The sequence below is a fragment of the Alligator sinensis genome, unplaced genomic scaffold (assembly GCF_000455745.1).
Source record: "Alligator sinensis unplaced genomic scaffold, ASM45574v1 scaffold499_1, whole genome shotgun sequence".
NCBI lineage: Eukaryota > Metazoa > Chordata > Crocodylia > Alligatoridae > Alligator > Alligator sinensis.
The window spans coordinates 238,920-263,288 of NW_005841864.1; the positions used below are offsets into that span (position 1 = coordinate 238,920).

A 24,369-nucleotide genomic window follows, 5' to 3' on the forward strand; every position below is an offset into this window, starting at 1 on the left:
GCAGAAGAACTGTGGTCCTTCCAGATGTACCTTTGCCGAAGAGTCATCCAACCTCCCCAAAAAGAATCAAACCATCAAGGCATGGTGGGCCAATGAGAGAGGTTGATTAAGGTCAAGGGATATTCCAGTGTGGGGGGTTGGTTCAAAGTTCAGGCCCATTCACACACATCTAACAGTGCTAATACTGTCTGGCACCCTTAGGAGCAGGGGTGTCCAACCTTTTTGAATGTGGGGCTGGATCATAAACTTTTTATCACCCAGTGGGCTGGTGAGCCATATTCAAAGACCTCACAGGAAGCAGTATCACATCACCCCCCTGAAACGAAAGTACAGTGTTTACTTTCGTTTCCTGTCGCAGCACCTCGGGCCCCAGAAAACAGCTTGGAGGGCCGAATGGTGGCCCACGGGCCACATGTTGGATGAGCCTGCTTAAGAGGATCTCATGTCATCCTGCTCTAGAATTAGCCTATGGTGAAGTCCATAGGCATTTGGGCCTGACAACATTTGAAAAAGCCCCGTATTTCTAGTTTCTGTTCTCAAGAGTTATTGTGAGGCTAATAAAACCCCAAGAATATGAACTATTTTGAATAAGGCGGACAAATACCTTCCTATGTATGTATGTTTATTGAATTTCCTAGTTTTTCAAAATTCTTCTCCCTGCCAATCAGCAACAACCTGTTTTATCAGGACCGAGCCTAAGACAACTGGCTTTCATTCAGTTTTCTGTCTCTGCCAGACACTGGAGAATAAGATGTCTCCATCTGGGATTGATATGAAAGAAATAGAGAGCTGACTGTCATTTGCATATTAGGGACGTTATAACATAACAATCTTGTCAAGAATTCAGAGACAATTTCTGAACCATTTGGGACTTGACATCTGAAAATCATCCACAAAGAACAGCAGTCACTATAGAAAACAGTAAAGTCATGTTTAAGTAACTCCGTCCACCCCATCACATCTTGAGAATGTGACAATATTACCATATGATTAAGAGTGTCAGTGTCTCCCTACCACCTTGAGTGCTCCTTCCCTGCTTCAGTAGGATGCTTGTTACACCATACATGAAATTGTTAACTCTAAACCATATCTCCTAACAGTACTAGATAACAGGACATGATTTTTCTCTTATATTTCAATAGTCAGTGAGTGGAAAACATTTTTCAGTTGACCTTCAAGGTCAGGCTGTAGAATAAAAACAACACCCTCCTAACAAAATAGTGACAACTGTTCAGGTTAGATTGTCACCATGACTAAACAGCCCAGCACACATTTATTGATCGCCCTAAAATGACACTATAATTTAAAGTTCCAAAGGTAGGATTTTCCTTTCCATTATAACCCATTGCTATATTTGGTTTTTAATAAACTAGATAGTTATGATCAGATACATACAAACTTTATACAGGGAGAGACAGCTTGATAAGTTTATGAACAAGTTGATATGCCCTAGTTGCCTGCAATTGCAGGGGACAGGACTAGCTCACCCAGGAGGTACCTTCCAATCCTGTGTTTTATTAATCAAATAAATTGATTTGTTTCCTCATAAATGTTTTTCAGTCTCTACATTCTGTGACAATTAAAAAAATAAACTTGCTGAAGTTTCTGATGGTGTTGAATGGGTAATATATTATCAATACTGATTAATTTAGTATTCAATGTAATACTAAATGTGCTTAGCCCCAATATGCTTTTAAGGCAATATTATGCCAAAGTGTAATAATGGAGTTACTACACCAAAGTACAAAAACATAGTTCATTATGAGATTGCATGGCATTAGCATGGATGCTACTGGATGCCTATGACATTCTTTATTCTATTTAATTACTGTGTACTATTGGAAAAGGAGCTGGAAGAAACCCTGGAAAGGAGCCTTTTATGCATCGTGCTAAATTATGTGCTCAGGTAAAACTAATTACTGTACAATTTTATTGCCATAAACACACCCCTAAATAGTGCATAGCATGTTTGGAAATTATTTGGTTATTAACTATTTAAGTTAAGGTATGGCCCTTCATCTCTGTTCCCATATTATACATAGTATTTTAAATTAATTGGTTTTTTTAGTAAATTAATTTACCATTCTCTCAAAGGACCCTGACTCATTGAATCCTGCACATAATAAACACATAACACTGATTATAAGACAGAGATTCTAGCCATAAGAATACCCACATTAACATTATGTTGGAGTCACAGACTAGAAATCTAGCTATATTATTTGTATTTTGAGCTATTTTGTCATATCCTGCCTTTGATTTCAATGCAAAACTCCCACTGCCTTCAAAAAGAGCATCACGTGGAATAATGGCAGGACAGGGCCCTTAGAGAGTTTGATTTAATGAATGCATTAGTGCCAATTAATTACATGGTATGTAATTAATTGCTTGGTATGATGAAAAGGCATTACAATTTTTTTCCAGAAGCTTGAGATCTAGAGGATTGATTACTGATTTCACCCCCATTTTATTTTTTACAGTACCATCAAAAACCATTCTGTACAATGTAATTTAAGTCAGAATAACTGCTGCAAATAAATAAACCAGTGAGGCTAAGAGCCGATTCCCCTCAGAATGCCATATAATCTGACCTTTTCAAAATCTGTATGTGGGTTACTCTGGCAATAGCAATAAGCATGACTAATGAACTCATTAAGCATTTCCCACATACTGTTTTACATATAATACAGCAATTATTATCATTAAAAGGGAAACAAGAAAGATGTTTGGGGGATATATTAATTTTTGTAAGTATATGCACCTGAATGTGTTAAGAATTTAAATGTGTTCGTGTCACCCAAGCAGCAAAGAAAAAAAGAAGAAAAAATATATGATAATAGGCTGTTTTCAGAGGGTTTTTTATTATAATTTGTTTTTCTGTTGATGCCAAGAAAAGATTCCTGTTTTCTCAGTTTGCAGAACCTATCCAGTGTATGAGTCATCCATTTTCATTTTCACAGTATACAAAGTATTTTAAGCCACCATTTTGGACAATGTTTTTCCATGTAAAATACTGTTCAGTGGGAAGCAATCAAGAAAATTACAAAAACATGCAGTTAGATCTGTTCAGATAGACCTACTTGGGTCTGACATCAGAAGTGAGGCTTGATTTTGCTAGAGCCACACTGTAGTATTAACTATGAAACCAATCAAAAAATCCTAAAGTTGTCAAACTCTCAGTGAATGAGCCAAATTCTGCTTTCAGTTACATTAAACTAGAGAAACTTTTGCTGATGTCTCAGACTTTGACATAATGGGTATTACAGAAATGATATTTGTCGCATGATCAGCCCCTTGAAAGCTCTCTACAGTTGTGCTTTGACAGAACTGCATGGCTACAGAGCACTTTAAAAGTGTCTGATCATGTGACAAATTAATCCTCTTTTAATGAGGGTTCAGATGAAGGCATCCAACGTGGAGCACCTTCATTAACTTCTGTTTGTCCCTGTACCAATCGGGGGTGGTCTGATGCAGCCCAGTCCCACTCCCAAGTGCTGTCTGCAGGATGGGAGGTGGGAGGGAGAGGGGAGGGAGCTCTGGTCTGGGGTTTACCCAGTCTGTGCTGGAGGGGAGGAGGTGGGGATTGGAGGCCACTCAAACTTGATCCCCCTCATCCCTTCGACCAAACAGTGAACGTGAAGTGCCATGAGTTACAGCGGGGAGCTGCACATCTCTTAACACCCAATAGTTTACAGCTTTTATTCAATGGGAGTTTCTCCTGATCAGGATTACAAGATCAAACCTTAAAATATTTTATTTTTTCTTGGTGTGAACATCTCACAACAAATCTCTTTAGGCAAAACAGTTCCATATCTTTTGTAACCAACCCTATGCAACTGATATATACTTTGGGTTCTGCATATCCTAAGCTTGCATTTCTACACACTGATCGCTATAAAACACAACTCTAAGGAGGAATGGCTAGCATATGTAGAATGTACAATCTTAGGATAGGTGAACAGATTTGTATAATAGGACAGAGCTGTCCAACTGTTGGCTCACAAGCTGCAGGCAGCCCCAGAGAGAAAACTGTGGCCCCCTGGGCTCCCTTTCTAGGTGCCATGTCCCCTACTGCTCATGCTGGAGTCTCTGGGCTCCCCTTCACTCCTCCAGGTTCTCTTGCCCACTCTTTGGGCCACACTGGGACTGCAAGGCCCACAAGGCTGGCATGGTACAGTGCGAAGGCACCCAAAGGGAGACCCCTGCAATGCAGCAGGGGTGCAATGGGGAGGCCATACAGCACAGTGTGGTGGGAGATGCCCATGCAACATGGTGTGGCACATGGTGTGCAGCCTGTGTAGCAGGCAGTCCGAGGAACATGGCCACTAAAAAGTCTGACAGCCCGTAACAGAAAGCAACCTACTCCTTTGCTCAAAACACAAGCAAAACTTAAAAAGACCAATCTTTAAGGTACAAAAGAAGTTGGACATTTGTTTTGATTTCCTTTGCTTTACTTAGCATGACTACTTTGACTAGGATCAAGAGTGGAAGCAGAAGACAGACAGAACCAAACCTAGAGGTTTAGGTGAGATCCTACCAGCATAGGATCTGAGGTCAGAGGCTAGTTTAGTTTCCAGACTTACCTTTTGCAGCCCAAAGGCACTCTAAGTTATGTTAGCACTGATGATCTCAAAGGTACTGGCTGTGTATTTCTGGACCACAAGGTGTTCACTGCATCAACAGGAATAAAAGTGCTGCTTTACATCACCTGGGAATTCTCTTAGATCAGGTGAATAAGTAGCTGCCTTGTTAGTGTGAGGGAAGCCTCCCTGAGCTGCCTGAGGAATACTTAGCCATGGGCCAAGGAGTACCTCACTGCCTTCTGGTATTTCTCATCCCAGTGGAAACAGAAAAACTAGAAATCATGTAAGCAAAGCTAATCTGGTGGGATTTCACCAGATTTAAGATCAAAAGGAAGAAGTAGGAATAAACTTCAAGCAATATCTACTTCTGATTCTCTATCACCATATAACCTGTGAGGTTAATCATGCCCTTATCCAGCCAAACATTTGAGTATATGATAAGCCTACAACATTCAGAAAAGCAGTTAGGCATGTCCTTAAGATCCACAGACTTCACCAAAGCAGAGGCAAGGGAATTTTGTGTTAACATGTCCTTAAATGCTTTATTAAATCAGGGGTTTTACAACAGCACACAATGGATGTAAAATGCTACTATTTTACAATGATAGAATTTACATACATTTTTCAACTACTCAAGGTAGAGAGTGCTGGAGAATCAGAATGATGGTAATATAACATCATTTAAATGCAATCTAATATATTAGCTTGTATACTTACTGTGCCCCACCAGAGAGCATCTGCATAAGTAGAAAACTGGTTATTTGCATCTTTTTCCACCAGGTAAACAAGAAAAGATGAGAAGATGAGTACTAAAAATCCTATGTACCAGGCTGTGATTAGTTCCTAGATAAAAGAAAGTAAGGATCAATATCTACTAAAAAGATTAAACAGATACATTTAACAATCTATGTACTATCATTAGCATTTAAAAATCAATTGTGTCCTTTTTGTCATAAATAGCCTCTGAACAACCACTGATTAACCACTTCACTTAAAGAGTTGTGTAACTCCACTGATTTCAGTGGAATTACAGCAGCATAAGACTGGTAATAAAACAGCCCAATGTTTTATCTTATTTTTAAAAAGTACAACTGAACCTGAAAAAAATGCATCTTAATAATAGACAAGACAGCCAACATTACTGTAGGAAGTTTCAGGTATTTATTAGAATATGATAATATTTTTTCCCTTAGGCTCAAGTTGGATCCACTGAAGTAATCAATCAACAGTCGTGGAAAAAGTTTATGAAAAATGTAACTAGTTAAAGTTAAAAGTTAGCAACCTTTAAAATGAACTTAAGTTAAAAATTAAGTATTTCCACTTGCAACTAGTTTAAAGGTAAGTTAAAAAGAGAGTAACCAGTTAAAAGTTAAGTTGATTCATGAGAAATGTGTGAAACACAGTGAATTACCTCTTAGCATCATTTTTCATTTTCAAATGCAATGAGTGGGTTTCTTTTCCATAAGCCCACAGAAGCACACTAATTTACTCAGAACTCACCCTGCTTTAGCTGAAAACAGTGTTATACTTGTCATAGGGTTTTCAGAATAACAATTTACCAATACCTATGTAATGTTAGATCCTTCTCACCCTCTCCATGTGAAGTACTTTGTAAAAGTTAATGCATCATATAGGTATACCAGAATAACAGAAAGGAGATATTCATAGCCAGGTGACAAATGTAAGCTGTTTCCACAAAAAAACCTCTGTTGTTACAATTTTTATTGCTCAAAAGGTAACAAAAGGGTATGAAATACATCTGAATTAGAAATAATGAAAATGTATGAAAATAAAAAATTAGACTGAAATGAGAAAATCAGTTTAAATGAGAAAAAGAATGTTCAGCTGCACAGCAGAAACTGTTTAAACATGCTTATTGAACTTCAGTAAAGCTGCATTTCAAAATTTACATCTGACAATTTTCCTCTTCCGTCTTGCAAGACTAAGCCCCCACTACTGAACAATCATTCTACATAGGGAGATAAAGGAATGCTTGTTCCCTTTCCTGCAGCCAACTGGCTACCCTGTTGACTTCTGTAAATGCACAGAAAATGCCAGCATGAACTAAAGAACTCTGGGACTTGTAGTTCTTAAGAGACCATATCTCATAGGAAGGCACACTACTCTCTGACCCTCAAACAAGAAATCCTAGCGTTTCAATAAAGAAATATCATTCTATGCAAGTCCTAGAGAGTGGATGTGTCAGGAAAATCTCTGGGAAAGCTGGATTTCATTTTATTTAACTTTTAATTTATACTTTAAGACAAGTTAAAGTTAAGCTTTTTAAAAACTAATTAAAGTTAAAAGTTAGCCATTTCTTTAACTTTTTAACTAGTTAATTAACTAGTTAATTCCCATGACTAGGGTATTGACATAAAAATAATTTACTGGGGGAGGGGGGTGGAGGGAGGAGGAGAAGGGATGGGACTTTACCCTGTAGTAAATGGAAGCTTAACCATAGCAACTTCCCCTTTTTCACTGAAAGCAAAGTTACTGAAGTTTGGTTTTCACTAGAGTGGGGTAAGAGTATGCATATCAGCAGTTACTATGGGAGAGTTGATGTACGATAAAGTCTGATCCCCTTTTACCTCAGGTGAAAGATAAATGAATTGGACTGCAGGGGTACTTACCTTGCTATGTGCATACACTACTGAACCTAACAATTTCCAAGTCCCTCCTCTTCGGTCCATGCGCACCATACGGAGGATCTGTAGGAAACGAAGACTTCTCAGTGCTGATGTTGCAAAAATGTTACCCTGAGTTTTTGCAGAAACAACTGCTATTGAAGCGATGAGAACAATGATGTCTGAAAGAAATACATTACAGAAGATATTAATGAACATACCCCAATCATTCACATATATGTACATGAGTTGAGTAAAGGGAGTTGTTGACAAAAAGAGGAATTTTCCTGATGTTCTTCCTCCTATGCAAGTCACTGTTTGAGTTGGGACTGTGAGATCAAGAGTAGTGTATAGACCCTAAAAAAGTATTTAGAGACCCTTCAGGATGAAAGCTGCTAGATAAATTAGTAATATTAAAAACTGCAATAAAAGGGACAGTATTGAAGGAACCAGTTGCCTTGTGAGGGTTCTTTCAAGTTTTATGCATAACATTATATACATCAACAGATGATCTAAAACATTTCCCTATAGAACCATTCCCTCATAGCCACATTATCTTGAAAAGTTAGACAAAAATAGTAAGAGAAAACAGAACCCTCTCAGTACTACCAGTCCAACAGAACCATTTAGTCTTACAAATACAACTTATCATATTTACTTAAATGCAAGATGAGGTTTTTCCTTCTAATCATGATGGGGAAAAAGTCCCGTGTCTTATATGTGCATTTCAGAAAACCTTATCAAATACACTGTCTATCAGTAAACTACTGCCAAAAGCAGCATATGCTCAGTAATAGAAACTGAAGTTTTGATTAAATGCAGCCAACACTAAGCATGGCCATAAAATACATGGCCCATATTGGACAAAAATGCTGATAGGAACTTAGCATAAGGATAGATTACTACAGGCCATCTGAAGAAGATATAAAATAGTGTTTATTAAGTACAGTTCACCTCAGTGCTGACTCTTTTTCAAGTCATGGTGAGCCACTACACTACATACATTTTGACTTCTTCATTCCCACAGCTGAACTACGCCTTTCTTTCTCATTTCCATTGAGTCCTGTATCTTCACCAGCCTTAAATATCTGGCAAATATCACCAAATGGGGTCCCAAACAGTTCACCCAGAATCCCTCTGTCACCCCCTCTCTCAGCCTGTAGCATATGATTAGTGTGTTCCCAGCCTCCAGGAGGTAAAGCTGGACCAGGGTGCTCTGAGCCTCATCTGTATATACATTTTTGGAGCATTCCAGGACTTGTGACAAGAACACCCTGTTCCAGTCATGAGACAGCAAGCTCTTGGAAGCACCACAAAAGTTTTACTGACATACCCTAAAATGTATAAGGAGTTCAGGGCCTAGTTCAGGACTGCGGGTTCCAGTTCAGGAGGCAGGCACTTAAAAGTTAGGCAAGGAAATGCATAGGACCACAATGCCGAAGTCTTTTTTTTTTTTTGCATCTAGTCCTATGAAACTTGTCCAAAGCTCGATGAAGTATATGGGTGAGGGTAGATAAAGAATGCCCAACCCTGTAGCTATCCACTCTTCCGCACAGCTATTCATTTCACTCTCTCCCTCCTACCCCCTTGTAGCACGCCTTTGTTTTGTCTACTCTTCTTTCTTCCAAGATGACAGTGACAGCTGCAGTATGGTCATGTTTCCCAGGCCTATGGGAAGAGTGCTCCAGTTCTATATCTATCCTCTTCCTTCTCTTTCTCCTGCCCTGGCTGTGTAGTTCTATGATGGTGAGGTGAAAGGGAAGAGATGGGCAGAAGACAAACTAGACCATGACTGATTCAAAAGTAGATAGAAGGGGGCAGGGCAATCATGAGATGTTGAGCACTTTCTCTTCCCTCTTTCCACAGCTGACAACTCCTTAGGCTCCTAAGGGGTAGAGAAATGGGTGATGGAAGGGCTTCCTTTTCCCATGAGTCACTTAAATGGGAAAGGCAGGCATTCAGAGGTGGTTTTCCCCAGGGAGAAAATTGGGGAAGCGAGGTATATATCTACTATCAACTTAGCCAAAGGGTACTGACAAATCCCGATGAGATCAGCTGACTGTGCCAAGACAGCTTTCGGAACACCCTGGGGCCTATTTGAGTTTGTATGAATGCCCTTCGGGCTGAATGGAGCTGCAGTCACCTTCCCGAGGTTATGGGTTCCCTGCTGGCACCACACACAGCATACGCGGCTGCATACATTGATGACATAATCATCTTCACCCCGGATTGACCACAACACCTTGATGCCCTGAGGGCCATCCCGGGAGAGCTCAAAGCGGCTGGGATGACTGCCAATCCAAAAAAAGGTAAACTGGCGGTTACAGAGACCAAGTATCTGGGGTTTTGTGTAGGCCAGGGAGATATCCAACCCCTTGTGGACAAAGTGGAGGCAATACTCCATTTCCAAGAGCTGCGCAACTGTTGTCAACACTGGTCCTTCTTGGGGCTCATCAACTACTATTGCAGGTTTATACCATACTTTGTGGAGCTTGCTGCACCCCTCACAGATGCACTCAGAGGACTTGCTGGGACTACCTAAAAGGGGGCTTGCTGGGAATGGCGGAACCACGAGCAGAACACCAGAGCAGTTGGAGAGTGGATGGGGTGTAGGGGAGGTGGAGCCCCAAGGAACACTGCGGCACTGCTGTGAGTACCCCCATCGTCGGGTCGCTCGGGAAGAAGAACACCACTGAACCCCTCCTTTCTTCAGGTAACAACAAGTTGTGGCAGAAGAGTTGAGGGACCCTGACCAAGAGGCGGTATGGTACTCACAGCGTCCATTAGAGATGCCACAGTGGGGCTCTCTGCTCCACAGCAGGGCTGGCCCCTCCCCTCTGCTCCCTGACTAGAGCTCTGGCAGAGACTTGCAGGTACAGAGTGTTGCCTGGCTTCCCCCTGCTAAGCAGGGATTATTCCTCCCTCCCCTCTGCCTTACACAGACACCTCAGCATTAGCTAGCAGACCACATGCTGGCTACGGTCTGTGCTGTGGGAGAGGACAGAGGCAGACAGGCTTTTTGGAGCTAATCAACAGGTAGCTTAATGTCTTTCTTTGGAAGAGCTGTTTAAGAAGAGCTCCATTAGTTAGTGGAGAGAGGCTTTGTTTTCTACATGGGTTGATAAACACTGAGTTAGGCATGATAAACATTCCCTGCTGGATTGATTGGCGTGGAGCAATAATCAGTGTGTCCTGCCGAGGCCTGGCTCCCCCCTGCCTCAGCTCTGCTCTGTGGAAGCAAAGGGAGGGCTGCTCTAGTGCCCCCTAGCTTCTAGCCTAAGCCACTGCAGGCATGTCCCTGCATTTCTGGGATGTCTGTCTGGGTTACAAACTAATTTAGCCTAGCAAGGTTAGATTAACCTGCAAAAATTGAATCAATTCAGGCTCAGGCTTTTTGAATGCCTGTCCCTAGCCCAGAAGTTCAGTGCACATAAACTGCTTTCAAAATGACTGAAACCAGTTTAAGATAAACCTGAATGGATGTAGTATCACATTTAACTGATTTAGCTTAAATTGGTTTATTGAACTTCTGTCCCAGGTCCCTTCCAGATTCAAGTGAACTGACAGTCCCCCAGCATCCCAGGATGCTTTGCACCTCCCGTGCAAACTGCCACCTTTCAGGGTGGGTGTGACTTGACCCAAGCTATCATCTCCAGGTGAGCAGGGAGGCATGTGTCTGTGTCTGCATTTCTGGAATCAAAAGTGAATGTCTGTTCACTTGCTTATCAGTTCAATCTATGCAGCTTATACTAACCTGAGAAGATTGAATTGATTCAGTCCTAGGCTTTTTGTCTGTACAAAAAGCCTTGGATTGTCTGTACTTAGCTTGCATGGTTTTATGGCCGGGTGTGAATTTACAGTATATGAGCTATTCTACACTGACTCCCTGTGTTGACACATTAGCAGTGTAACTAGAAAGTGTAGCTAATATGCTTTGAATTCACATCCTTCCTTTTTGGCAGTGCAGACAAACCTTAAGCTTAAACTACTACAGCTTTGTTATGTAGATGCCCTTAACAGAAAACTTAAAAAAATATTTTCTTTTTTTTTTTAACTGCAGCTTTATATAATTTATCCCTATGTCAGTGAAAGCATTAAGGAATATATTTTCTCTACTGAATCTTTTTATTCCTCCCAGAGTTTAGCTGGTCTCCAATGGTATTCTTCAACTTTAAAAGTTTAACAAAGTTATTTCAATTTTTCCTCCTATTTTCATTGGGGAAATCATCAGAAAATATACAGATACTAGATTATGGCCAAAACCTCACATGTACTGAAGTCAGTGGCAAAATTCCTATCAACATCAAGCTAAGATTTCACTCTACATTTTGCTCCAAAACATTGAAAAGGCATGATAATTATATTGCTCCCCACATTGCTATTAAGCAGTGTCACTCCCTATAGTAACCTATAGTTAACTAATTAATTAGAACCTTCAGCAATTCATCTACTTTCTGGAGTTTTTTTCAAAAACCTTCATTGCTCAGATTTGATTTTTCAAAAGTTCAAGATGCCCCACAACACTGGTGGTATTTTCATTCAGCTCTTCAGAGAGTTCCCATTTACTTTAGGGAACACTGAAGGTATTGTGTTCCCTTGTGAGCTCCAAGTGAGATTATACATCTTCTAAGAAGCCCTACATGGAATTAAGTTTTGAATGTATCATTTCAGATTTAATTTCAAAGGATGGATTTTTCTATTTTGGATGCAGAAACTCTTGTACATCCTAAGGAAAATGGAGCTGAAGTGAATATCTTTCTGCTTGTGCCTTAGGCAGTAGAAACAGCAGGGTGGCCCTGTTAAAAGACAATCACTGTGGAGCCTGAAAAATACAATAGGTCACCCTGGAATAGGCATGTATAATTCACTTTAGCTCCTTTGCTGTTAGCTCCCAATGAAAAAGGTGTAGTGGTGGAAGTCTAGCTATGTTAATCATTTGCAAACTTAGTACACTGTTCATATGAAATGCTAGTTTGAATTTAACTCAATAGATGTAAGGATATCTGAGGCTGCCTTTATCTTATTTTGAACAGAAGCAACTCAAAGAAACAGGGAGTTATAATGGAAACACTGCTGGACCACCTAACCTAAAAAGCAAGGTCCTTAAAGGAATTTAGACATGGCTATGTTCTGCATCATTACACCTAACTTCTAATTGCTAGGCTCCAAAAGTGGAATCTAGAAACCCAAATTAAGTGCCTAAAACGCCAATTCAGAAAATAGGGAGAATGGAAATTCTTAAGGGCCAGCGTGCTACCGAATAGGAAATGCCAAAGAGAGGGGCATGTCAGGTGCCTGTCTGCAGTTCTCAGTTAGATTACTGTGTCCTGCCCTTAGATGCATAAGTCATTCCTTTGGGTATGGATAATTGACTCAATCTTTTTATTATGTTGTTGGTGGTTTGCACTTGTTACAGACTGTGTTAGTAGTTAGAGTACTTGCTAAGGAAGTGAGAGATCTGAGTGCAATGCTGTCCTCAGCTCAAGCGGGTTCAAACCCAGGGTTCCCACTCCCAGATAAGTGACCTAATCGCCAGGCTACAGGCAGGGCTGGAATGAGGGTGACCTTTTACCTCACCTGTGAAGCAGTCCCAGTGTATATAGAAAGAGATCCAAAATTTATATGAGCCTGATTCTGGTTTATGATCCAGGCATCATTTAACCAATTGCTCTACAATAAAAAATGCATAAACAACATTGACAGGGGGACTGGAACCCAGGACTGATTCCCCCTAAAGGGACTGCCCTTGCTATGGGCCATATATTAAAAAATGAATAAGCCAGTCATCTAAACCCAAAGGACTGACACAGTATCCTATACAGACACTCAACTCAGGGCTGAAGATAGTTGAAGATGGGGGAAAGGGGCAAAACTTCATATATATCCCTCTCTGTTTACTATTTCTGGTGGGCTGGTTGAGGCCTCCCCCTGCTGGCTGTTGAAATTCCCAGTCTCAGGCACCAAACTGTTCCCATTTCCTGTATATAAAATGTAGGTGCTTAACTCAGGTTTGTGAATTCACAAACCAGGCCAGGCATCTGAGTTCCTCAAATGGCAACTTATATAGTAATGAGTTGTTATATCCTAAGAGCTGTACAATAATAACAAAAAATGAGGTATTGTAGATCATTCTAATGGACTGGTTTACTAAGCAAGACTTTTTAATATAATGCTACATTCTCAGCTCCTTGGAGGCTGAGATATTATTAAGGATCCAAATATACCAGGTTATTTGGCACAGTTTATGAACCTGACTAGAAGAGAAGAGATGAACACAAACATATCCCTAGCATATCCCACACACACACACTGATATGCTGCTCATATGCTTCTTCAAAAAACTGTAGGCGGAACATCAGTGTTAATGAATGCCATAGTTGAAGGCTGCCTCATATCTGACTTGTGCTTGCTTAAACAGGCCTGTGTTCTCTTTTCAGAGCTTTAACTGTATGAAAGATTTGAGTGATAGCTATCCCTATTGTCTTTGTTCAGCCCTAATGTGTTGAAACATTTTTGCTTTCAAATAAAAATGACATTTTGAACTCAAATAGCTTATCTGAGTTGTGCTGTATTAACTTCATATTTTTGTCTGGATACACTAGAAGTATACTTTGAATCCTGGTAAGCTTATTATTTACTAGCCAATTCCCCATCAAGAATGATGGTAGGGTGAGGGAGCAGGCAGGGACCAAGTGCTGCCACCCAATGGCCCATGCTGCTGCCACTCTGCCTCTGGCCCCATGGGGCTCCCCCAACTCTGTTCCCCCTATCATGGCAGTGCTCTGCCGTGCTGCTGCCTCCTGTCCAAATGCTCTTGGAGCACTCTGATTGGTTGCTTCAATCAGCCAATCAGAGTGCAAATAAAGCATTACGGACAGACAGATAGACAGACTAAGGCTTTTATATAGAGAGATTTTTTTTCTGACTACAGAAATACTTGCTGCATGGACTGTAGCAAGAAGTGTTTTATTTATATTTTTAAGGATTTACAGGCAATTGCAGAAGGCAGACTGTCACCTGACAAATGCACTAAGATGCAGTAGATAGTTGCCCTACCCCAGAGGACTAGGACTGTTTATTCTAGACACTGTAGAAATAAGGACAAGGCACCAAGTAAATGGTTTATTTAGTCCACAACTTAACTTCCTTCATGTATCAAGTTAATAATATGAGAATGGCAAAAATGCAAGCCTCCTTTCCTTCTATACATCCTATCAGCTAGATGAGATTTGCCCAAAGCCATTCTTATATCCCTGATCCTTTCAGCTAGTTTCCCTCACTTCCTCCTATTGTACACAGGTTTAGGGCAGGGGTATCAAGAGAAGCCTTGCAGGCTGCAAGTGGAGGCAGCATTAACTATAGAGGGTTTCAGAGCCTCTGTGTTGGCTCAGGAAGCTGTGGGGATTAACACTTCTGTTGCTTCCCCTTTGCCACTGACATGTCCTCGATGGGACTTGATATTCTAGAATTTGGCAGCAGACTCCACCCCTGCTTGACATATTCCTGAATTCCTGGCCCCTCCAGGGACAAAGAACATGGCTTTGCAAGTTGGATCCAGCTCACGGGTTGGATCTTCCACATACATGGTTTAGGTTATGGAGAACTGGAATTGGCCCTTTTCCATATCAGACATTTAAACATCCGAGATCTTCCAACCACCTTCTTTAGGAGAAACCCTTGCCTAATATTAATTCCATGTCTAGTTTATAAGGGTACCAGGTTCTCTGTTGTATGAGGGCCTGTACATGTGAAGTCATTACAACACAAATATATTACACAGGGACCCAGGTTACTGAAACCCCCCCACCAAGGCCAACACATCAAAGCAAAAAAAATCCTTGCTAGCTTTGAAAGGTCATTAGTGTGATGCCTACAGTGAGGCCCAGAAATTCAGTCCTACCCTACTTCCAAAAAGCATAAGACTCAAGATAATTTGCGAATTAGTATTAGAGGCAATGCATAGATGATATAGGTTTAAATTCCAACCAAGTTGCCCAAGGACCACTATTTATGACATCAAAAGAGTCATGAGATACAATACACAAACAACACTTGGGGAAGAGTCAAGAACTCAGGATTCCTTATCTAGGTGAGTACCCTAACTACTAACCTAGAGTGATGTATGCATTCCTGTTTTCTTGCTGGCTCAATGAGTCTAATAGTATTCCTACAACCAGAGGTGACCCAAGCAGGGTACGGGGCCCGGGGCATATCAGCCCATGTGGGGCCCCGCCCCTGCTCTGATCCCAGACCCGAAGAAGCTGCCGCTGTCATCAGCAGGGGTGGGGGAGGAGGTAGCAAGTGGTTAGGTGCAGAGCCACTGCTCCACAACCCTGCCTACAACCTTTCTCTGCTGCTTTCAGGGAGGGACACTTGCAAGTGTGCCCCACACACCCACTTCTACTTGCAAATGCCAAACCTGAAAATGTGGTAGAGAAATTGCTCTGGGGGTGCCCCTGAGGTTACTGTTGAGACTTCTTGCTTGAGAGAGGCTTCAGGCAGGGTCTTTTCTGCAGCATCCTCATCCCTTCACATCCAGGTTTGGAAAACAGTACATGAATGGGTGGGGACTCCAGAGAGTCCCTCCTCAAAAAGGTATGGTGCAGTGTAGCATACTTTATACAGTGGTTCTCAACCTTTTTTGTACCAGGATCCACTTGTATACATTGATGGCCAGTCCTGACCCAGTTCCTCTCACTCCTGACCTGCTGCCCCCAGTGTGTGGGGCAGGGAAGGGTGTGTGCAGGGTACGGGGGGGCCCCAAGCAGCCCCTTGCAGACTGGAACTCTGCCAGTCTTCAAGGAAAAATCCAGTTTCCCACATTTTTCTCCTTTAAAGGAGAATCCATTTTTAAAATTTGTTTATGATCCTTTCATATATTTTTGTGACCTGCTTTTGGGTTGTGACCCACGGGTTGAGAAATACTGCTCTATACAAAGTGAAATGTTTTCAAGAGGAGGGGAGTGTCTCCACCCCAGAACAACCTATGGCTTGGTGAGATGAGAAATGTGGGTTTTAATGCCTGCAGAGGAGACTCAGGTATTACTAAAACCTGTGATGTGAAGAAGAGTGATCCATACCAATTTATTGATGGAAAGGCCATAGACACCTATCTTCAGGGGAATATTCTGGGCTGTGAATCCTGAGGGGAGGGAGGTGCCTCTCAGTAGCACTAAGGTGCTTATGTTCGAGAGAAGGTACATCTTGTGCCACCGCTAGTTGTCCCTGAAGAATGCCTGTGTCATGCACCCTCTGGTGCATAGCAGGTTACCCCAGTTGGGGTAGGGGAGGCTGGGGCCAGCACTGGGATGGTTCCAGCAACCTTACCTGGAGGCCTGGGGGCCTTCCAGGAATGCAGCAGTGGTGATCCTGCTGCATGGAGCCTGGCTGGCAGCCAGAGCATGGCTCTGGGTGGCAAGGCTCTGGTTAGCTGAGATAGTGCCCTACTCCCAGTGTTACTTTTTATGGATTCAATACTAAGAAACCTAAGTCTCTCCAGGCACCATAAAGGAAGCCATGACATGGCTCAGAACTATGGATACCGCCCAGCACCTAGAATTTAGTCATTGGACTGCCCCATGTTGTGACACCTGAGTCCCTTGTAGATCAGGGCCTACACTGCTGAGCAATCTAAGTGCAATGGCCACTTCTGAAAATGGGAGTTGAACTCCTATGTTACTTAAGCAACTGCAAAAAATGTTTTTCACAAAAGGTAAAGCTTGAAGCTCTTTGATTTATCACAGGTGGACCTACAGAAAGGTGACAAGCAATCTTCTTCTTTTATCATCAACAACAAGGTAATTCAAGTTTCTTCAGAATGTAGGTACAAACATTCACTGCACCTGGTCTATTATCATGTGGTTTGCTTTAAACTGCATGATCATAGACTAAAATTAGCATGTGCAGATGTTTGCCAGTGCTGGAAGCTGTTTTAGAAACCCAGTGTAAGTGACTTGACTTGGGGGAAGGGGTGGTTAGGATCAGAGGGCTGGGGCATTAGAATTCACAGGGGGATGGTTTGGCATGTCCATCTTGGGGTGAGGGGGTCAGGAGGACTAAAAATAGTCTGGTTAGAGTTGTATAGCAGATTAACTCATTCCTGATCTAAATTAGTTCACCTACTCAAGTGAACTTAGATTAGGGTTGTCATTTTTGGCCTAATTTAAACCCCATAAATGTCTATGCAGATTGGCATTTAGACCCAAATGTAATGTATGTGTGTACCTTGTCAAGAAAAGTACCACATAGTTTTGGATTGTGCACTACCTCACTAAGGTCCCTGGGGTTGGAGGTGTCTTAAAGACAGGGGAAAACCTGGTTTAAATTTTCCTAATCTTTCCTTGTACATCAGTGTCTCCAGTCTCTTAATCTTCTTTATTGCCTTTTATTGGCCCAATTTGTCCACATTAGGTGCTACAAAGTTAGTAGCACCACTAACCCCAATGACAAGTTGACAGGTAACTGAGCTCTTCACTTAATCAACGTATGAAGTCATTTACAATTTTAATTGGAAATAAATGCATAAAGCTACTGAAAGATAAATAAGTACACCATTTTACCATTTAATGGGACAGATCTTGTACTAGTGGAAAACATGAATTTATGATCTGACCTAAGTTAGGGTACAGTGGCACCTTAGGAGCGAACTGGCTTAGAGAAGCATGAGCTTTCATAGGCAACAACCTGCTTTGTCAGATGCTATGATCTGGCCTAAGGACTTCAGAAGAAGCCAGGTTTTATGACTGAGGTGTCTACATTACAATTTATAAAAATAAAGTTTGTGTTAGACTGTAATATGTGCAACTATTAACAGAATAAAGTACTATTCAACATGAGGAAGGATGGTAGAACACCGCCCAAATTGGATTTTTGCAGATTATTCAAAGTAATTTGACATCCCCTCAACTCACCCAATGATACCTGATATAGTCAAATATTCTTCTGTGTCATAACCAAATAGCTCAATGTCATAATGAACTGACATTGTCTTAGCATGAACACCCCAATTCAGAGAGATACACAGTGTCAGGGGTGCTCAGTATGTCTCTAGAAGTGCTCAGCAACCTCACTGGATTAAGGTCAATTGGTGCAAAATTAAAAAAACCCAAGATAAAATACTCTGAATTTGTTTTTACTAAAAACATCTGAATAGTGCTTAGGCTCTTAGTCCTGGAAAAACCTTGCTATGAGTGGAGGTTGCTTAAAGCATTTCTCTCTTATAAGGAACCTGATCTCTCTGCTAAGATGCCAGACAGGTTCGATTAATCATCACCTTCTAGTAAAAGTAATTGGCATGATACCTTCAGGAAATTCTTTGGATACATGACACAGTTTGATTTTTGCAGATGTTGTCACTCTAGCCAAAAGGGCTCCACTTTCTCAAGTATATAACACCCTTTGCATGGGAAATGTATTAATAGTCATTGTGGAGAAAACCAGATACTTGCTCGTATATATTTTTTGCTTCCCCAGGTACAAGACAACTTAGTGCTTTTAGAGCTAAGAAAGTGAAGTGGGTGAAAACTGACATTGCTGTTGGAAAAAGCATGAAAAATAATGCTTCAAGTTAGTGGCTTGCAGCAAAAAAAGATTTATTTTTTGCTGTAAGGAAATGATTAACATGGAACAGAAGGCAGGGTACAGATGACAGGCACTGTAAATGGTATTTTCTTCAAATCTCACTGCTCCCACTGTCTGGAATTTCAAACCAGGATGGGAAATAACTACTTTAGTTAGTCACTCTAAATTGTAAGGAGGCCAATAAAAGTGATCTTTGCACAGAAATGTGTACTTTCTCACTCATCAACTGTGCAAAGCCTATCTGCAGCAAGTCCCATGAAGTGATCAAAAGACAATTTTCTTCTACTTTCTCCTTTCCTCATCATCAGCATATTTAGAACCATCCTAGTGGATGGTACCCTGATCGCTGAGTAAATTACTTTAACAACAAATGAGAGTGATTCATTGAAAATATAGACTTGTTCTTCTATCCTGGCAATTATTTTTAAATAGTCAAGGCTGCTCTATTTGGAGAACTAGCTCATCACTGAGTAAGGAGACACATTTTTGGCAAAGAAAAAATAGGAGAAATTCAAGATAATAGGACATCAAAATAGTTTATACTGCATGTTGTTTCACAGCATGACCAATAAACAATGTATGAAACCACAGGGGTCTGATAAGATCAGTTTGAGGGTTATAAAATTGCAACAGTCATGTGGATTAGTTACAGTACAGTGTTATAACCTCCAAGCTCCCTCCATATATTTGATGGAAACTCTGGTGGAGTCCCAGGAGTGAGTTCATTAATTTAAACATTTGGTAAGGGACATATTGTGTAGTACAAAATGGTTTTGTACATGTTGCTGAAGTTTAAGTGTACAAATGAAGGTATGCTCAGCAAAGCAACTTCCTGTTCCAGGGCTGGGTTATTTCTGGCCTCAGTGGAAGCAAATTGCATGTAAAGAAATTCCCTCCTTTTCTTTATCTTGTCCTGTCTGCATGAGTACATACTTACAAATCCAGAGCAAAGTTAAGACAGTGTGACTGGTACAAATTGGGTGAAGTTACAATGAAGTATAAAAATTATGAAGTGGCAATCTGGTTAGATCCATTAAATAATCTCTTGTTGCTTGTTTTTAAAAGGAAAGTAACCATTGTAAAAAAAGATTAATTTTGGTTTTGATTCTTAGCTGAGCTCTGTCCTCCCTCTTACACCAGAGATGGGAAGGGAAGGGATAGAAATTTATTTTTCAAGGTGAGAATTTCCCCCTGTGACTATACTGCTGTTTTGATTTACTTTGCACCATGTGAGCAGTGCAGAGTGACCTTGGTGAACCAGAGAATCTGGCTTCCAAGCTTTACCCATTGTGTTTTCAAATTTGTTGTAATTCTGCCCCATGCCTCCTCCTATTTCTTTTGTATCCCTCCATGCACGCTCTTTTTAATGGTCTCCTTCCCCACCCATGCCACACCATTCTCCTGTCTCCTCCAGAACTCCCTGTTTTGTGATAGAAAGGCATAGTACCATACCGCACCTTTCATATGGCCCAGTCCCCAAACCTCAAGGACATGCCCCTCAGAGTCCTGCCCCCTACCCCATGCCCCTCCAAATTCCTTCCCTCCACATTTCTGTGTAGGCTTCTAGTTCTCAATCATTTCTGATGAAGTGTAGCTCGGGCTTGTAGGTACAGGTACCAGAAAATAGTGGACAGGGAAAGTGAGAGAAACTAAAACTGACACTTCTTAACATATGCACACACAAACCCACAAACTTCTGCTTAGTACATTCCTTCATCTTGGCCCAATTCTCTCAAGTCAGGACCTGGTATTTTTGCTCCAACTGTAAGAGTAACACGGCAAAAGATGCCTACCTTCATTCAGAAACAGCTCATCTTTCATTTGGAAGATGAGGCTTCCTGTGCATAACATCATGCTAGTGTGCCCTTAGTTAATCTGGTTTAAATACAGTTCAATCAAACCTCTTGTATAATCTAGTTATAATTCTTCACATATGGCCCTAGCACAGGGTTGTCCAACTTCCATGTGATCCCCAAGCGCACACTGTGCAGGCAGCACACGGCAGGGGCAGCCCTGCCACCACACCAGTAGTATGTGGGCCCACACCCTCCTGGGCAGCACCAGTGGCTCATGTTCCCCCCCTCCTGCACCCTGAACAGTGACTGTGGCTCATCCCTAGACTGACAGGTGGTTTTCAGACCCCTGCCATGTGGCAGTGGCTCAGATGGCTCAGGGCCTGCAGGCCACCAGTTGAATACCCTGCACTCACCCATCCTCTGCCACCCCTCCAACCTCCTGAAAATCTGAAAGACACCTTTCTTTAGTAAGGACAAACAAGGCAAACAATTTTGGAGCCCATAGTAAAATGTTTGGAGATAAAATGAGCCAAAAAAGATTAGGAATGTTTTAAAAAAAATAAATGATGAACATTTTTAAGGGCACCATACTCAATTTTTTTCCTGTGAAGTATCCTGCTTTGTAAAATTTCCTTCTGGGGAAGTGAAATTGTTTGGTTTGTTTTAAAACCAGGTTTGCCATGTAAAGCTAGTTTGATCCCTGAATATGGAACTGCTTCTGTCACTCATTATTGTTTCTGAGCTAGCACTACATGCTCAGGGTTCCTTTGTGCACAGCGGTACATGTCATCCTGCCCAAATTTCTATCAATAAAGATCTTTTATCTTGAACTGTGTGACTTGAAATGCTTCAGCCACACGTTGAGAACCACAGTAAAAAATAATTGTTGAATTTTATTATTATTATTATTATTATTATTGGTTTGCATGACAATGTTGCTTTAGCTAACGGTGGGAGCATTAAACATTCATTTATATTGTTGGAACTTAGCTTTTTGGCCCTGTCTAGTATAAATTGTTTCCATGGGCTAAGAAACTCTCGCTCAAGCATCTTTGTATTATTAATAACTGATTCAATAAGCCTTGCAAGAGAAAGGGCTTTCTCCAGAGTAAGATTAGGTTCAAGTAACAGCCTTGCATGGATTTGCACATTACTGGCCTTTCCCACAAATTGGTCTCTAAACATTTAATCTGATCAATTTAACGTGCACCTACCAGAACACATAGATCACCATTTATTCAGGAGCAATTTCATCTGGCTTTTAGAAAGCCAATAGAACTTAATACTTTCAGCAAGATATCTTTGGCTTAAAGTAAAAGCTTCTTTCATAGTAATAGAAAGAACCTCTATATCACCACCGTCTGGAAAAGCATATAAAACAGGGATCGGCAACACCTGGAGTGCGTGCCAGAGCATGGCATGCTAAGCCATTTTACTTGGCATGCTATAGCTGGCCCAGGCTTTGGGCAGCTGCTGCTGGCTACAGAGCTTGGGCTGCTTGCAATAGGTGGCCGGGAGGCTGCACACCCTGCTGCAAGCAGCCGGGGCTCAATGGCAGGCAGCAACTGCCGAGAGATCTGGCCAGATGTGGCAGGCAGCCGAGAGGTCACAAACAGCTGCACTGGGCTCCAGAGGCCAAGCCCTGGCAGCAGCTGCATGCACGCCTAAGGGCACATTGGAGGGAAGAGGCTGGGGCAGTGCAAACTTGGCACCTCCACCACTGTCCACCTGGAGACTCATGTGCAGCTGCCTCCAGCAACGAGTTGGGCTGGGGCTCATCTGACCTTGGTGCAGCTGTTTGCAGCCTCCCTGCTGCCTGCTGCGAGCAGCCCAGGTTCCATGGAGGGAGGCAGGGGCCTGCTCAGAGTCCAGGTGGGCTATGGCAGGTGGCTGGGAGGTTGAAAAACAGTGCACTGAGGTCTGCAGAGCCCCTAACTGGCTTGTTGCTAAGAGGAAGGGCCAGGGTTGTGCTTCCCCAGCCCTTACCCTGCTGTCCACCTAGAGGTGTCCATGCACCCGGCGCCAGAAATGAGGATTGGACCCCTCACAACTCTCCCTCATCTGCCATTGTGTAATAGAGCACAGGGTACCCTGTTACTCCCAGAGGCATGGGCAGCAACCAGGCAGCCTGCAGCTGACTGTTATCCCAATTAGGCAATGATGCCTGATTGGGGAACAGGGCCCAGCTGTTATATATAAGGGCTAGGCCCTGAACAGCAGGGCAGCAGTCTGCTGCCAGGAGCTGCTTCTCCGTACAACTTGGAGGTAAGGGCTGAGGCTATGGGGAAGGAGGAAGCCCCATGGTCCCAGGCATGACTAGAAACTGCACCCTGATGGAGATGGGTGGCCTAGTGGGACCGTCTGTGGAGGAATAGTCCCCCAGAAGTGCCAGGCCAGTTACTGCCCAGTGAAAGGCGAGTATGGGACACCTTCTAACCCCAGCTCCCACATCCCTGGTAGGTAGTGAGATCTGGACAGGGGGAGCCCAAGCTCACTGTGAGCACTGAGGCAGGGCCCAGGCCAAGTGGAGGGACCTGTGGTAGTGCATGGGCTTGCAGATGAGCCAGAGGTCTCAATGGAGCTGAGAGTAAGTCTCCAGGGTGGTGGCGTCCTGAGCCTTGGGGAGTTAACAGGGGAGTTCCCGGGTGAAGGGATTAGGATAAGGATGTGGTGTGTGCAATGGGATGGGGCTTGGAGCCCCAGTCCTGATGTGAGGGGCTTGAAATCCAGTATGAGAGGCCTGGGGCCCAGTGAGAGGCTCAGAGCCTGTGGACAGAACTTGGAGCCAGTGAGAGGCTTGAAGCCTGGAGATGGGGCTTTTAGGCCCAGAGATGGGGCTAGGAGCCTAGTGTGGGGCCATAGGGCTCTGAGTTTATGTTAAGGAAACTTGTTAAGCCTGGGTGTTAGGCCCCAAAACATCTGTGAGGCATGGGACACAATAAAGGAAGGTTGGAGGTACATAGGCCCTTATCATCAAGGCCTGCCCCGATTATCTGATTAACATCAGATAATTAAGAACATCAAGGTGTGGCAGATGAGGTGGATAGGTGGTTGCCCAGAAGCAAGTGGGCAGGCGTACGTTTGAGAATGGCCCTGGGACACCCACTTGCTCCACCCTGGCATGCCAAGTCAAGGCATGGGTTGAGGTTGGGGTATTTTTGGCACTCTTGCTGACTCCCAATATTAAAGATGTTATTCTTTCCTGTTCAAGCAATGAAGCTATATCTGGTGCCATTTACTGGACTGTACTAATCCAGTCCACCTAAAGAGTGGCTACAGAATTATGAAGAAGCATTTGGAAGTGGCTAGAAAGCAAGAAGACAGGAACAGATGAACTCTCTTTAACATGAACAGGTCACTGACAGATGTTCACATAAAGGTGTGATGGGATCTGATCCATGATCCCAAAAATTGCACACCCTATCATACATATATGGGACCAAGGATTAGACCCCAAATCATGCTTTACTTGCCAGTGCAGGGGGAGATTGTGGTCATGAGCCCAGCACTAGCAAGTTGAAAGCAGATGCCCACAGTCAGCTGATTATAAGCTGGGGCCAGGGACTGAACAGCGATCCAGCCCAATGTGAGCCCTGGCCCCAGTCAAAGATCATTTGATTGTCAAAACATAGCTGGGTGTGGAGGTCCTGGAGCACTGAGATTGGACTGCTGCAGCCTAATCCCAGGGTCTCCATGCTTCAGGATGAGTAAAAGCCATGTGTGATGCCCATCTCAGTGGTGCATGGTTTTATAAGTCCCAGAGCATGAGGACCCCCAAATAAGTAA

The 24,369-nt window shown here is 42.5% G+C and overlaps 1 protein-coding gene across 1 annotated transcript in view; it reads right to left on the reverse strand.

Annotated features, from left to right (window-relative positions):
• Positions 1-24,369, reverse strand: part of KCNQ5 (potassium voltage-gated channel subfamily Q member 5) — a 202,803-nt gene that overhangs the window by 89,024 nt on the left and 89,410 nt on the right. Inside the window, exons 4-5 of the mRNA XM_025191141.1 lie at positions 7,214-7,389; positions 5,301-5,426 (exon numbers count right to left, since the gene is read on the reverse strand). Of these exons, the coding sequence (XP_025046926.1) occupies positions 5,301-5,426; positions 7,214-7,389 (302 nt within the window). The remainder of the gene's footprint in view (positions 1-5,300; positions 5,427-7,213; positions 7,390-24,369) is intronic.